The sequence below is a fragment of the Desmodus rotundus genome, chromosome 3 (assembly GCF_022682495.2).
Source record: "Desmodus rotundus isolate HL8 chromosome 3, HLdesRot8A.1, whole genome shotgun sequence".
Lineage (NCBI taxonomy): Eukaryota > Metazoa > Chordata > Mammalia > Chiroptera > Phyllostomidae > Desmodus > Desmodus rotundus.
In genome coordinates this window covers 24,193,026-24,208,014 of record NC_071389.1, presented here as the reverse complement: position 1 = coordinate 24,208,014, position 14,989 = coordinate 24,193,026, and the positions used below count along the sequence as shown (strand labels likewise).

The following is a 14,989-nucleotide window of genomic DNA, read 5'->3' as shown; positions in this document are numbered from 1 at the left end:
CAGCCGCTCTGGGACGGAGGGGATTTAGCTCCTTAACTCATTAAATGTCAGAAGGCATCACTGAGGATGGAATCAAGCTGTGGCTGCTCCAGTGTGATTAGGATTCTCCTGAGGCGCTCAGAGGCCCCCAGCCCCTGCCCCCAAGGGGTCCTAAGGCCCTTGAACATGGGCAAAGGGAAGAAAGGCGTTGTGTTGCATTATGTGTGTTAGAGGGAGGAGGATTTGGGGGGAGGGCTTATAAATCAGAACCCCCCAGCCCCCAGCAGAAGGAAGCTTGCAGGAGAGTGGGCAGAGAAAGGGGAAAGATGTGGCTTTTGAGTCTGGCTCAGAGAAGATTCCAGTCCTTTTGCACAGCAGAAGCTTCCTGGCACAGGCTCCCCAGGCAGGTACCAGGGTGGGGCTGAGCTCAGAAGACCCGAGGTGTTGGAAATTCTGTGTGCAGAGGGCTGGCGTTTGGGACAGAGGAGAGAAATAGGCCTGAGAGCCATGTCTCAGCACTGGAACTGCCTTCAGGCTGGAGGAACAGTGAGCATTCATTTGGTACTGACTGCCCTTGGACGAGGCACAGAAAGTGACTGAGGAGGAGGGGACCAGGGTCCACCTGGGCCGGGGAGTCAGGAGGGCAGGACAGGAGGAGCAGGCTCCTTCCTCACAGAGCGGCAGGCTCCTACGTCGGACCTATTGGAAAAGCAGCCACGGACAGGAGCTAGAGCATTGCGTCCTGGCCGTGAGTTTGGGGGCTCAGCGAGGAAGAAGGAGGAAAAGGGAGAGAGGTGAGCTAGGAGCACCTCCCCGGGAGACTTGGCCAGCCAGAGCAGCCGCCCAGGGGTGCCCGGAGACAGATGTACTAGGCAGGCAGAGTGAGCCAGGGGGTGGCGGCCCATTTCAAAACCTGCTCAAGGTCAAATGGCAGTGAGGTGGGGAGAACCAGCCAGTCTGTGCTGATTGAGGGGCCTGGGGGCAAATTCTGGCAGCAGGCGCGCCCCAGTATAGCAGACCTCAACATCTCTACCCACACCCCCTCCTCTCCAGGTCTCTGTGGTGCTCACTCTGTGCAGTAGTCCCCTCCCCTCCGTTACCCTCCTTAGTCTGTCCTGGCTCACCCCACCAGAAGGGGGTCTTCCAGGGGAAGCTTCTCATTTTCTCTGGCACCCCTCCACCCACTCAGTCTCTCTCCCTTTCCTTCATCTCCACCCCTCTCTCCTGGATGTCCCCCGCCTCTGTGGACGTCCTGCCACCCTGCTGAGTGAGTAGAGTAGCTTGGATGACCAGTGCCAGTCCCTAGCCTCTTTGTTCCTTGACTTCTTTATTCCCAAGGACCTTCACTTCCGTTCCATCGCCGCTTCCCGTATATCCTGACAAGAAGTGGTCACCGCCCCAAATATTGAGCCACTTCTACTTTGCCCCGCAGGCTCCCTGTCCGCAGGGCTTGCTGTCTCAGCCACTCCCGCTGCCCTGCTCTCTAACGGCACCTCACCTCCAGCCCCTGGCCCTCTCCCTACCAGGTCGACACATCTGCCTCTCTCCGCAGCTGCCCTCTCCCTCCTTTTGCTCCAGAGGGGGTGCCTTCCTCCTACCTAGGACCTGAACCCATTCCCTCTCACAACCCAGGAACTCGTACTGTTTATAATGTCCCTCCCCCTACATGAAACTAACACTTACTGAGCGCTTAGCATGTGGGGCTCTTTTTTTTTTTTTAAGATTTTATTTATTTATTTTTAGAGAGAGGGGAAAAGAGGGATAGAGGGAGAGAAACATCAATGTGTCTGTCGTTGCCTCTTGTGCACCCCCTACTGGGGACCTGGGCCACAACCCAGGCATGTGCTCTGACTGGGAATTGAACCAGAGACCCTTTGGTTTGCAGGCTGGCGCTCAATCCACTGAGCTACACCAGCCAGGGTTATCCTGACTTTATTAAAGAGAAAAGTGAGCCACTCAGTCCTGCAGCTGCTGAATGGAGGAGCTGGGAAGCTGGTCGGTGCTGTCAGGTTCCAGAGCTGAGGCTGTTAGAGCCTGGCCTGGGTGACCACTTCCTCCTGTGTGACAGGCAGCCCTTCTCCCCTTTCCCGCTGGTATTGAACCCGGACCACCTCTCCCCAATCTCCTTTAGTGCCCCCTCCTCCAGCCTTCCCCGGACCCCCTGCTCTGCCTCTTCTTTCCTTGGTTCCTGTGATATCACCACCCCAATTTCCCTTTATTTCCATTTCACTTCTCTGGCGGTTCTTCTGTGATCTCCTTGGCTTCGCTCTCTCCTACCCAGTCTCTAAATGTTGAGGGTCCTCAGACTTGTTCCTGGTCCCATGTCTCACAGCTCCCGAATTTGTATGTCTGGAGCAGACACACACACATCCAGCTCCCTCCTCAGTGACCCTCCCTGCTTACCCCGTGCAAACTCAAGTGTCTGGATGTGCTTTTCATCCCCACCCCCACCCAGTCTTGGTAAATGGTAGCACCATCGACTCTGCTGGGCAAACCTTCTCCCGCTCCCTTTCTGCCTTCTAGCAGTCTCCAAGCCCTGTGGCCCTGTCACATAAATGTCTGAGTCCTCTCACTTTCCTCTGCATGGTCACCCCACAGCCTGAGCCTGAGCCACCACCACCGCTGGCAGGGACAACAGCAGCAGCTGGGATGATCTTTCTGAAATGCAAATGGCGTCATGGCACTGCCCTGCTCAGAATTCCCTCGGGGCTCTCCTCCGCTAGGAATGAAAGCCAAGCCTTTACCTGGGCCAGCAGGGCCCGGCCTCAGGGGGCCCAAATTCCAGCCTGTGGCTTTGTAGATTGCTACGCAGTCCTTTGGTCCCACAGCTGCCTATGCCTCAGGACGCCATCCCAGTGGCCCCGGGGAAGGGGTCAGGGCCATTTGTGGTGTGTTCCACAGTGCAGAGCCTATCTCCTTTGTTGGCCCTGTGAGTGGGCCGTGGTTATCTCTCAGGGGCTAGACCAGAAGCTGCCCCTGTGTGTGGGGCTTGTCTGTTTTCTTCACCTGTAGCCGGGCACGGGGTGGCGTGTGGTGGGGGGGCAACTAGAGCTTCAAGTCAGGGGTGTCGATTCGGGCACCTCCAGAGCAGCAAGAAGGTGTACTGTGTCTCCAAGTGAAAACACCTAGGCATGCTGATGGGGGTGAGGGGTTAGGCGTGGCGCTAGGATTACATGTGTTGGGTTCAAACCAGCAAAACAAGAAGGTCCCTCCCCTGGGGCACAGACCTTGACCTTTTGAAGAGGTGCCACCCTGGGTGCTGATGAAATAGGAAGGGCTGGGGCAGCCCAGCTCAAAGAATGACTTTGCACCCTCCCCCCACCCCTCCCCGCTGCCCCCCAGGCCCTGCAGCTATGGCAAAGGAGGTCGGGATGCCCACGATGAGGAGGAGCTGTATTTCCACTGTGAGCTGTCTGGGCCTGGCTTGGGGTGGGGCGGGCGCCCCTCTACCTCAGTCCTCATCCCCCTTCCTTGCTGCCATTGCACAACCCCACCCTCCAGCCGTGGAAGCCCCCTCCTCAGGACCATCTCTCTCTCTCCCTGTGTTCCCAGTCAAAGTCCCAACACGCCGCACGTTCGTGGACCCCCAGAGCTGTGGGGACCCACTGCAGGCTGTTCACCTGTTTGCCAAGGAGCTGGACGCGAAAAGTGTCACAGTGGAGAAGAGCCTTGGAGCAGGCAAGCTGGGCATCCAGGAAGCCTTGTGTGTGGGGTGGGGGGAGCGTGCCCTGCCTGTGCCCCAGCCCCGCCCACTCTAGAAGTGCCACCTCCACTCCACCCCACTCTGATTCTGGAAGCCTGCCTCCACCCAAAGTCCTGCCCCACCCCCATTCTAGAAGCCCCGCCTTCACCCCTGTCCCACTCTGCCCAGGAAGCCCCGCCTCCACATCAAACCCACCTTCACCACCCAGGCTCCAAGGTAAGGGGATGGCAGAGGTCTCCGTGACCTTGCTTTCCAACCTTCTTCCAGTCCCCAGTCTCACTGAGATCTCCACACGGGCCCTTTCAGAGCTGGCCTCTGCGGACTGCCGCTGGCAGAAGTTTCACCCAGGCCATCATGGGGCAGTAGGGAGGGGCCTTGGCAAGTCTGGGGGCCAGACACACCTGAGCTTTAGTCCTGGCTCTGTCACTAAGTAGCTGCATGATCAGGGCCACGTCCCTCTCCTGCTCTGAGCCTCAGTTTCTCATCTGTGAAATGGGCCCGATATCTGCCCCAGACAAGCTGATATGGGGGCTTCACAGGCTCGGCACACGGCCTGGCTCGCAGTGGGTGCTCGGCCCCTTACAGTCAGCTCCCAGCTTGCTTCTTCCTGTCTGCATACCCTTGGCCCCTGGGCTTGGAGAAGGCAGCCACTTTCACCAGGAGCCAGACGCTAAACCTTGACACTGGGCTGGAGCCAGGAAGGGGCCGTGTGGCAGAATGGATGCCCTCGTCACCCCTCCTGGGTCACACTGGGCTGCAGTAGCCTCTGATACGCTGGTGTATGCAAAGTTCTCTCTCCAAGGCTCTGGGTCCTCCTGCTGAGGCAGGCGGGGAGGAATCCTCATTTCACACAGCAGGAAACTGAGGCAGCAGAGGGAACCAGAGAGGAAAACCACGTCCCTCTGCTGGTGCTCAGTTTATCACGATCTGAACCCAGGAGCTCTGAGCCCCAGGCCAGAAACAGCTCATGACCCAGAAGCTGCTCTCTCCTTAGCTCGCTCAGCTGGGTCGGCCAAGGCAGCGGCCTCCAGGGGGGTGTCTCAGGCGCTGTTTCCCACAGGGCGGTTTGGGGAGCTCTGCTGCGGCTGCCTGCAGCTCCCTGGCCGCCAGGGGCTCCCCGTGGCCGTGCATACGCTGAGGGAAGGTTGCTCCGATGCCCAGAGGCTCAGCTTCCTGGCCGAGGCCCTCACCCTGGGTCAGTTCGACCACAGCCACGTGGTGCGGCTGGAGGGTGTTGTCACCCGAGGTAGGCCCAGTGCTTCACAAATATGGAGTGAGGATGACAAGGCGGGAGGTGGGGTGCCCCTGTGCCCTGAGGCCCTTTCCTTAGCTGTGAGAGGGAGCCCCTAAATGCCCAGCATGGGGGGAAGGTCTCAAGCTTTTCTTCATTGACTCAGGGTGGCCCCTCTGACCCTGAGTGACGGTTCTGACTTGTGACACTCAGTGGGACGGATGGCTTGGACCCTGGGTGATCTTTCTTAGCAAACGTATTGCAGCTCCTAACCTTGGCTTTGTCCGCCTCCTCTTTTGTCCTTCAGCATGGGGGTCCTGGGCCTGGAAGGAGGGTGGTGCGATTAGGGGAGTGTGGCCTTGGTGCCGGCCATCTAGGCCCACGTCAGGGCCCAGGAGGGGGGCACGTGTCCAGCGGGCGGCAGACAACTCAGCCGTGTGTGTTCCCCACCCCTGGGCACAGGAAGCACCTTGATGATTGTCACTGAGTACATGAGCCTTGGGGCCCTGGACGGCTTCCTCAGGGTAAGTGGCGTGGGCCCTGGGGGTGGAAATGACCTTGCTATTTTTGGCCCCTTACTTTTCTCTTTGTTGGGACTTGGAGTTAGCATCATTCCCTGAAAAGGCGCCCACTGGCCAGGCCGACCTGGTGGGTCACAGGGCAGGCCAAAGCCTAGCGAGGGTGATGTGACTTTGCTGGGGTCGCACAGCACAGGGGAGCGGGCATGCAGCCCTGGCCCCATCTCCCCCTCTCTCTCAGCGGCACGAGGGCCAGATGGCGGCTGGGCAGCTGCTGGGGCTGCTGCCTGGGCTGGCATCGGCCATGAAGTATCTGTCGGAGATGGGCTATGTTCACCGGGGCCTGGCTGCCCGCCGGGTGCTGGTCAGCAGTGGCCTTCTCTGCAAGATTTCCGGCTTTGGGCGGGGACCTCGGGACCGGGCAGAGGCTGTCTACACCACCATGGTGAGGAGTCCTTTCCTCCAGGCAAGCCTGCTCCTCTGTTTCCCGTCAGACTGCCCTGGAGTCCCCGCCACTCCACTTCCGGCCCCTTCCCTGCCGTGGCGAGGTTGCTGCCCCCACCCTGCCCCTCCACCCAGTTGGTCCTGAATAAATGCCAGTGTGGACATCACCTTGTGGTCAGCCTGTGTCCCTTCTCCCAATGTGCAGCTGGGAGGGTGGCGGGTGGGGCTCCATCTGGGACCCTGTGGGGAGAGGAACACGGGGGTTGTCCCTCCCTGCCCCTGACCTGCCTGCCCGCCCACAGAGTGGCCGCAGCCCGGCACTGTGGGCTGCCCCGGAGACGCTTCAGTTTGGCCACTTCAGCTCCGCCAGCGATGTGTGGAGCTTCGGTGTTGTCATGTGGGAGGTGATGGCCTTTGGGGAGCGACCCTACTGGGACATGTCTGGCCAAGATGTGAGTGACTTGTGGCTCCAACTCCTTGCCTTCTGATCCTCTTGCCCTCTGACCTCAGCCCCCAGTTCCCTGCCCCTTGACTTTCTACCCCCAGTTCCTTTTCACCGTTGGTTTGTTTCTAGTCCTGCCTGGCCGCCACTCGCATCTTCCCTGGGGGGTGTGCGCGCACGCACGCGCGTGAGTGTGTGTGTGGGGAGGATATAAGGCCTCCTGTGTGCTCTCCTCACCCCCATGGCCCAGGTGATCAAGGCCGTGGAGGATGGCTTCAGGCTGCCGCCCCCCAGGAACTGCCCTTCCCCCCTGCACCGCCTGATGCTTGACTGCTGGCAGAAGGACCCAGGTGAGCGGCCCAGGTTCTCCCAGATCCACAGCATCCTGAGCAAGATGGTGCAGGACCCAGAACCCCCGAAGTGCGCTGCTGCCGCCTGCCCGAGGTATATTCCCATCTTTCCCCCACCACAGCAGATACAGCTGACCTCTCACCTGTCCTTGGGGGCCTCCCTCATGCCCCAGTACAACGGCCCCATCCCTCCAACCCCACCTGTCCAGGGATGACTGCTCACCAGCTGCCCCAGGTAGATCTAACACTCCCACCTGCCTTAGGCACATGGAACCTTCCATCCATCTCAGCCACTTTTGCTTGTCCTGGATTTTGCTCATATATCTCAGGTACAGGGACCGTTGGATAAATATATGTGGTTATAGTCCTAACTAATTTGTAGTTCCAGTAAATAAGATAAGTGAAATTAGTATGAGTTGTCCCAAATTACAGGTTGCCTCCCAAGCTGTCCCTAGGTATGTCCCGCCCCCAGACTGTTCCAGACACCCCCGGTACCTTTCACTGGCTCAGGTGCAACCTGCTCCCCACCTGCCTGTGTGCGCCGAGCACGCACCTGCTCCAAGAACACGTAGCGCCCGTGTGAGCCAGGTCTGCCCGGGGGCCCAGTTGCCTCCCGGCCTCCTGTCCTTTCACAGCTGGCCTGTCCTCAGGAGAGGGACCAGGTCTGGGCACCAGATCCCTGCTGTTGACTGGCCACTGCTCCTCTGCCCCAGGCCTCCCACCCCCCTGGCGGACCGTGCCTTCTCCACCTTCCCCTCCTTTGGCTCTGTGGGCGCGTGGCTAGAGGCCCTGGACCTGGGCCGCTACAAGGATAGCTTCGCTGCGGCTGGCTATGGGAGCCTGGAGGCCGTGGCTGCCATGACAGCACAGTGAGTCTGGGAACCCAGGGGCCCTGTCCAGGCAGAGGGAGGGAGAGCAGAAGGTGGGGTTGCACCAGCCGGGTCTGACCAGTCAATCCTTGCAGGGACCTGTCGAGCCTGGGCATCTCATCGGGGGAGCATCAGGAGGCCCTCCTCAGTGGGATCAGTGCCCTGCGGGTACGAGTGCTCCAGCTGCAGGGCCAGGGCGTGCAGGTGTGAGCAGCCCTCGCTCTTGCAGGCCAGGACCCCAGGGGTTCCAGGCACAGCCCTGACAAGCCCCCGGGCAAGCTGCGCTTCACTCTTGGGGAAGTGAGCACTCTTCCTCCACCTGGGGCTGGTTTCCCCCATTTCACTGCCTACTCCTCCTACTTTCCCCAGTCTGAACACCTTGGCTGACTCAGTCCCCCTGGAGGGGGCCCTTGACAGAACAGCGGGAGGAGATGCAGGGTCTGAGACACTGAGGTGGGGCTGGGTGGGGAGGAAAGACGTAGCTTTAAGTCACTGGGCTCCTGCCCTTCTGTCTTCCACATCCCCTGGGGCGCTGCGACCTGCCCCACGATCCTGCAGACATATGGGCCAGCAGGCAGCACACATCCCTGCTGGGCTGTCAGTGGGCCCGGCAGTGACCACAGTTGCCTGGTAGCCCATCCTGGAGGGGCCTGCAGGGACAGGGTCCTCAGCTCCTGGTGCTGGTGCTGTCTGGGCATTGGTCCCGAGGCCCAGGCAGAAGAGAGGTGGTGCTGAGCTCAGGGGCCGGTTTCTGCCTCCCTTGCCGCTGGGCTGACAGCTCAGGCTGAGGGCCCTGGTGGCGGGGCCACACAAGGTCCTGGTGCTCCCTGAGGCCCCACTGGCCTCCCCTTTGCATTCCTTTTGTAAACTCGCTGGCCAGACTCCTGGGAGGGACACGAGGGGAGATGTCTTCTCCCCCGGGGGACCCTGGAGTTTGCTGTCCAACCTTGGGGGATGGTGACAGAGAGACTCAGAGATGGACCTTCTCTCTCTGGCTGGTCCAATACTCACTGTACAGGTGGGGAAAACCAAGGTCCAGTGAGGAACCAGGGCCAGTCCCGGGTTAGAACTAGGTCGCCCAACCCCCTGCCCAGGAGTGAGGTTGGCTCTGGAGGGAGGCCTTGGTCCCGCCCTGCGACACCACCACTCTTTCCCGGGGCAGCTAGGGCCACCCTGAGGGGAGCCCCTGTGGGCGCTCCATCTGCTGGCCACCACCCAGCCTCCGCAGAGCACCTCCCCACTCTGGCTTCTGCAGGCCTCGGCAGAAGTAGGTGCACTGAGCTGGCTCCAGAGTTCCTTGTCCAGAAGCGCTCCCCTAAAGCAGTGGTGATGATGAGGCCACGCTTTTGTAGGACAGGAGGAAGGCAGCTGGATCTGGATAGGGCCACGGGGGCTGTCTTTCCAGGCTACTCCCGACATGCCTCTCTGGGTTTGGCTGTGGTGGGGTGGGTGGGCTGGAAGGAGGAGCCAAGGGCTGGAGGAAAGGGGTGAATGAGACACCAAGCTGGCCCTTGGAGGGCTTAGGCCAGGTGGGGTGATGATCTCAGGCACCAGGAAGCACCCCAAGGCTACCTCCCAACAGGGCTCCAGGCCCCATGGGAGACCTTGAGTCTGTGGGCTGGTAGGCTAGGGTGGCTGCTGGACCCTCTCTTGATCTGTGTATGGGGAGGGGTGTCTGGAGAGGCTTCTTGTCTGAGAAGTCAACTTGGAAGTTGAACAGGGCCTTACAGGCAGGGGAGGGCTCTTTCTTTAGGGTGGACGAAGTTGTCAGCGGGCCAGGATGGAGGGCCTAGGCCAAGAGGAGTCCAAGCAGAACAGCTAACCCGAGATGGAGCCCAGAGGCTGGAAGACACAGCGCATCTTTGGGGAGCACCCCTTGGTGGGGGATGGTGCCTCACAGCAGTGCCTTTGGCCTGGCCCTGGCAGCTCTTCTCTCCTTAGGGTCCCCCCACCCCTCTTCCTATTTCCTGGGCACCTACCCCAGCTCAGTGACTCTGGAGATACTGGGGGAGACCCAGATACTGCTTCCACCTTTGACAGGACTAGCAGGTCCCACGCCAGGTGTCCTTCAGGCTCTGCGCCCCCAACCCTTGCTCCTGGGAAGCCTGGAGAGGACACAGTGAGAAGACCAGCATCCCGTCTTATGTGTGGGGGAGCATCAGCTCCAGTAGTCACGCTCTAAAGGGCAAAGTCCCTGCCCCACCAGCTGTTCTGCAGAGGGGCCCCCGTCGGCAGGACTTCGGTGTCCAGGGTAGACCTCCCTCCACTGGTGCGAGGTCCCAGAGTCCTGAGGGGCCCAGCCTCAGCCCCCGCACAGGTGCTAGTGTGATGCGAGCTGATGGCTCTCGCGGCGCCCTCTACAGATCTATTTTTATATGGAACTTACTCACTGGACAGTAGGAGGGGCCTGCAACCCGCAGTACCAGTATGCAGTCCCAGCCCACCCAGGCGGGGGAGGCCCCTTGGGAAAGTGGTTCCTTTGATTCGTGCTGGAGATGTTTTTATAATTTTGGGTTCTGTACACAGGACAAAGTAATAAAAACTTGTCTGTGATACGGTGCCTCTTTCACTGACAGTCATTTCACCATTAAGTAGTTTGTGTGGGAGGGTTCCTACCCCTGCCCAGAGGTGGGGGTCTCCAGAGTACGTGTGTGAAATCTTGCTGCCCGGAGACTAATTAGACTGCCGCTGCCACCGAAGGTCCCCAGTGTAGCGGGGGGAAGGGTTAGGAAACATCACAGGACAGTGTGGTCAGGGTCACCATGGGGGCGAGCACGAGGTAGCCTGGGGGTGTAGAGAAGGATGTCACCCAGTTTGGGAGCAGTACACCAAAGAAGGCTTCCCAGAGGAGGTAACACTCGGGTGGCAGTGCCATCTCCTGAGATAGGCAGTGTGGGGAGGGAGTAGCAGGCTGGGCAGGGATGCGAGGCGAGGGCAGGAAATGACTAGCTTGGTTTTGGACGTGATTTGAGACCTTGTGGGACGCACAGGCAGAGATGTCTAGGAGGTGGGCGGATGCTCGGGTCTGGAACTTGGCACAGGTGTGAGCGGGAGGCAGAGCTTTGAGGGTCATCAGCTTGCAGGTGGGGGTGGAAGCCGCGGGGAGGAGGCGGTCGCCCTGGGCCGGTGGAGGAAGAGGAGCTGTGGGGGCACTCTGACACTGAGGGGCAGCTGGATGAAGAAGAGCAGAGGCAGAAGCTGAGGGAGCAGTGAGAGAAGCCAGGACAGTCATGCCGCTGAGCCAGAGGAAGAGCGAGTCTTGGTGTTAAATGCAGAGAAGCCAGGTGAGAAGAGGGGGAGAGTGGCTGTCAGTATGGGTGTGTGGAGACTGGGTGCGTTCCCCAGGGCCGCCGTAACGAAGTACCACTGACAGTTAAACACCGGGAATTGGTCGTCCCGCAGTTCTAGAGACTGGAAGCCCGAGACCAAGGTGTCGGCAGAGTCTGCTCCTTCTGAGGACTTCGGGAGGGACCTGCTCCGGGCCTCTCCCCTTGGCTTGTGGGTGGCTGTCTCCTGCCAGTGTCTGCACATCGTCTTCCCTCTGTGAGCGTCACTGTGTCCGGACTTCCCCTTTCTCCTAGAATGGCACGAGTCATGTCCGGCCAGTCCACATTGGCCTACCCTGATGGCCTCGTTTTAGCTTGGTGACATCTGTAAACACTGTGTCTCCAAATCCAGTCAAGTTCTGAGGTATCGGCGGTCAGGGCTTCATACGAATTTTGGGGAGGACAGAATCCAGCCCCTTGCCGTGACCTTAATTGAGCTGGCAGAAGCCAGGTGAGAGGATTGAGTTTGAGGGGCTAAGGGAAGAAGGGGGTGAGGCGGTTACCAGGGTGGAGTGGGGGTGTGGGCTGAGAGTGCTGGCACATTGCCCGAGCCCTCACGCGTGCACACCGTTGTGTGCACACGCATCACATGCACGCACACTTGGACCAGATGAGCCCGTGCTGTCCTTGGTTCGCTCTCTAGTGCTTCTGCTCAGCCTGGCCGGGCTGGTCACGTTCCTAGTGTGGAGAAGGTGTCTTATTTGTCTGCTTAGTCCCGGCCACAGAAAGTGCTTAGAAGTGGGACTGGATGGCAGGGGCGGCAATCAGTAACACCTTGTCCTCCGCTCCTGTGCTTAGAGCCAGCTGGGCACCAATCCCCTGGGGCAGATGGAGACCCAGCCCCCAAAGGGATGGCAGACTGGAGAGTGCTGCTGACCATGTCCCTCTGAGTCTAAGATGCCACGGAGGGTAAGACGCACCACGCAGAAACGTCCCAGCCAGTTAAACCACGTCACACCATCTGCTTGAAAGATGCACCCCAACCTCAGAGATTCTAAAAATGTGTAAAACGCACATCTCTGATAACTGAGATGTGGTGGACTGCGGACAGAGCGCATTTCCCATCATTCCCTTGAATGAGACCCACCCAGTCCCAGGCTGAGCCAGAGCTCCATGAGTCGGCCCCACCCAGCTTCCTGCATGATGGGGGGCAGACCAGGGTGCACCCTTCCTGTAGGCAGGCAGACCTGTGGGAAGCCAGAGGTTATCCCTCTGTCTCCCAATTCTTAGATTTCTTACCTGCCCCCAAAGGGAGGAATGAATGAGTGGGTTGGAGACGTCAGGAGTGTTGCTCTGCCGAGGTCTGTTGCCTTAGAGGCGTGCAGCCAGAGAGTGGAGGACCCCTCCCCCACTAACGCTTAATACAGTGCCCGGCACACAGTAGGTCCTCCCTAAATGGCATCAGCAAATTGTGAGGCACTGGGTAGATGTACAGTATACAGCTGGGAACTGAAATGAACTTCTCCAGGTGGGAGGCCGCTGACTGGTCTGACACGGCGTTTATTTGCTCATTCAGTGAACACGTGCTGAGCAGAGGCACCTGTGAGGTGGTCAGCACCGGGAATGTAAGGAAGCCATTCCTTACATTGGGAGTCAGTTACGTAAAAAGCACGGAGAGGCACCGCCGTGGGGATAAATCCTGGGCGTTGTGGAGCCCAGTGGAGGGCTTTGCCTGACCTAGTCCTTGGTGAGGTGAGAGAAGGCCCCCAGGGGAGAACCAGGTAGGGAGTCCACTGTCCATAGTAACCAGCGACTGAGCTCTAGACTCAGTTCCTTACGTGATCCCCATCACAGTGCTCAGGGCATGCATAAAACTCCTCACCACACGGCACGCTCTCTGAATCTTTTCGTACCCTTTGCCGTGAAACTTGAGTGCCTGCCAGTATCTTGAAAAACCCTGCTAGCCTCTCAGGATGCTCCCCACCCCTTGTTAGCAGTGGGCCCCCGGGCTCTTGGGGCAAGGGAGAGAAGTCAGAACTTCTGTTCACGGACTACCTCTTGGTGCCCATTAGCATCTTGTGAACAGACCCTGGGTATCTCAAGTCTCTTGTGTAAGTGAAAAACTAAAACAACCAAAACCAAATTTGTTTTTTGCAAACATCTCCCGTCCCCTCCCAGTGAGGCCCCATCTTGCCCGTTCTCCTTTTGCCACCACACGCATCCTTGGCAATCAGCTGGGGCACCGATAGGAGAGTGGAGACCAGTAGGTTTGCCAGCAGGACCTTTGCATCAGATTGGAAGGGGTGTCTCCTTGGAGACTGTCATCTGTACCCATCCTGATGCCTGCTGGCCCATTGCGACACGTAGCATGTGCTTGTGGGCACTGCCAATGTGCCGACGTGAACCTGGGCTTCTGCGAGTATCTTGGTGCCAAGGGTATGTTATGTCCTCCGCCATATCCATCGTCTGAGGGTCGGAGAACACCAACTACAATAGATGCTAGTATCAACTACGGGAAAGATGATAGTCGAGCGTGGAAGGCAAGCAGTGTGGGTTACAGCTGGTGGGAGGGGGTGGGGCTTGTTCTCTAGGTAAGGCGATGCAGGTGGGGATGATAAGGGGCTAGGAAAATACCTAATGCTGTAAAGGGCCAGGAGAGGACACCTCAGCCAAAGCAAACTGGGTTCCAGACTCCCGTTAAGTGGGAGTTCAATGTGCACCCCGGTTTTGATCGACCCCAGTGTCTCTCACTCCTTCCATTTCTGAAGCCACAAGAGTCACCTACTATGAAATCTTCAGCACGTATGTGTCATGCTCAGTTTTAGCAATGGGTCCACAGCTATCGCTGTGTGAAATTGGAGAAGGAAAATATTTATCAGGGCTCGTGCACACGTGGACTGAGACACAGTTTTTCAGGGGGGTCGGAGACGTGATGGTAAGCTTTGTGTTGGTCACGTGCACTCATAATGGGGACGGTAGTTCCTTTGAGCTAAAAGCTATGTCTCATGCTGCCAGTAAATGATGCTTAGGTGATATCATATCACACCCCCACCAAGAACTAGCTCTTCCTGTGAATCAATTTTTTTTAAATATTTTATTTTTAGAGAGAGGGGAAGGGAGGGAGAGGGAAACATCAATGTGTGGTTGCCTCTCATGTGCCCCCTACTGGGGACCTGGCCTGCAACCCAGGCATGTGCCCTGACTGGGAATCAAACCACCGACCCTTCAGTTCACAGGCCAGCACTCAGTCCACTGAGCTACGGCAGCCGGGCTCAACTTAAAGGAACAAACAGCTGAATGTGTGTTGATGGGCCATTTTTGGTCTGGTGGGCAGGAAGATTTCAGTTTCCTTTGCAACGTTCCAGCCCTGTGATGGTTCAGCCCAGGCTTTAAACCCTGGGGCAGGGAACTCATTACCCTACAAGTCAGTCTCTTATACGGAGTGGACCGCCCTGTCCAGGTGACTGGCATTTACTGGGCACCTGCTGGGCCCGCACACTTCCCACAGTTGGGCCCACCTGGGCAGTGGTGCACAGGGAGTGGGATCAGGTGGCCTGGCTCTGGGTAGAGCATGTTGGATCCGAAGTGTTTCCCTGATGTCGGGCTCTTCCTCATGCTGTGCCAGGTGATGACCGCAAAGGTAGAAAACTCAGGTTTTGGGACTTAATGATTTGAAATGAGTCACCCTTATTCCACATGCTGTCACTGACCCAAGGGTCCTTCTCCACAAACTGTCCGTGCCAGATGACTGAGCTAAGTAATGACCCCAGATTGTTTAGCTCCATGCTGATCATTTTCAGCGCAGAAGGAATTCCAGGCAGGCAGACCTGCCAGACCCGAGCTCTGGGAAGTGAGAGCGTGATCACCGAGTGACCTGCGCCTGGCTGTGTCCTGGCCTGAGACTAGACTCTACAGGCGAACAAACTACAGACACCCTAGGTTTGCTGGAGACGCAAATCTCCAGCTCACCGAACCAAGGGACTGGGGAAAAAGTTCTTGGGGTAGGTTCCGCCTGTCCTGGATCTTGGGGTGAGGGCCCCTTCTTCAGATACCAGAGCAATTCTGGCCGAAGTGGAGACTTTCACATCCGCTGAGTGAAAGAGCTGTTCAAAGACCCCCACCCCAATAACTGTAGCCCCAAAGCCGCCTCTGGTCCAGGTAGCCCAGTTTGGATGTAACAGGCAGGC

The 14,989-nt window shown here is 58.4% G+C and overlaps 1 protein-coding gene across 1 annotated transcript in view; it reads left to right on the top strand.

Moving 5' to 3' along the window:
* Positions 1 to 10,057, top strand: part of EPHA10 (EPH receptor A10) — a 33,809-nt gene extending 23,752 nt beyond the window's left edge. The window contains exons 9-17 of the mRNA XM_053921644.1: positions 3,322 to 3,383; positions 3,532 to 3,657; positions 4,743 to 4,928; positions 5,376 to 5,437; positions 5,673 to 5,876; positions 6,178 to 6,327; positions 6,568 to 6,761; positions 7,381 to 7,536; positions 7,632 to 10,057. Of these exons, the coding sequence (XP_053777619.1) occupies positions 3,322 to 3,383; positions 3,532 to 3,657; positions 4,743 to 4,928; positions 5,376 to 5,437; positions 5,673 to 5,876; positions 6,178 to 6,327; positions 6,568 to 6,761; positions 7,381 to 7,536; positions 7,632 to 7,746 (1,255 nt within the window). The 3' untranslated portion in view covers positions 7,747 to 10,057. The remainder of the gene's footprint in view (positions 1 to 3,321; positions 3,384 to 3,531; positions 3,658 to 4,742; positions 4,929 to 5,375; positions 5,438 to 5,672; positions 5,877 to 6,177; positions 6,328 to 6,567; positions 6,762 to 7,380; positions 7,537 to 7,631) is intronic.
* The last annotated feature ends 4,932 nt before the right edge of the window (positions 10,058 to 14,989 follow it).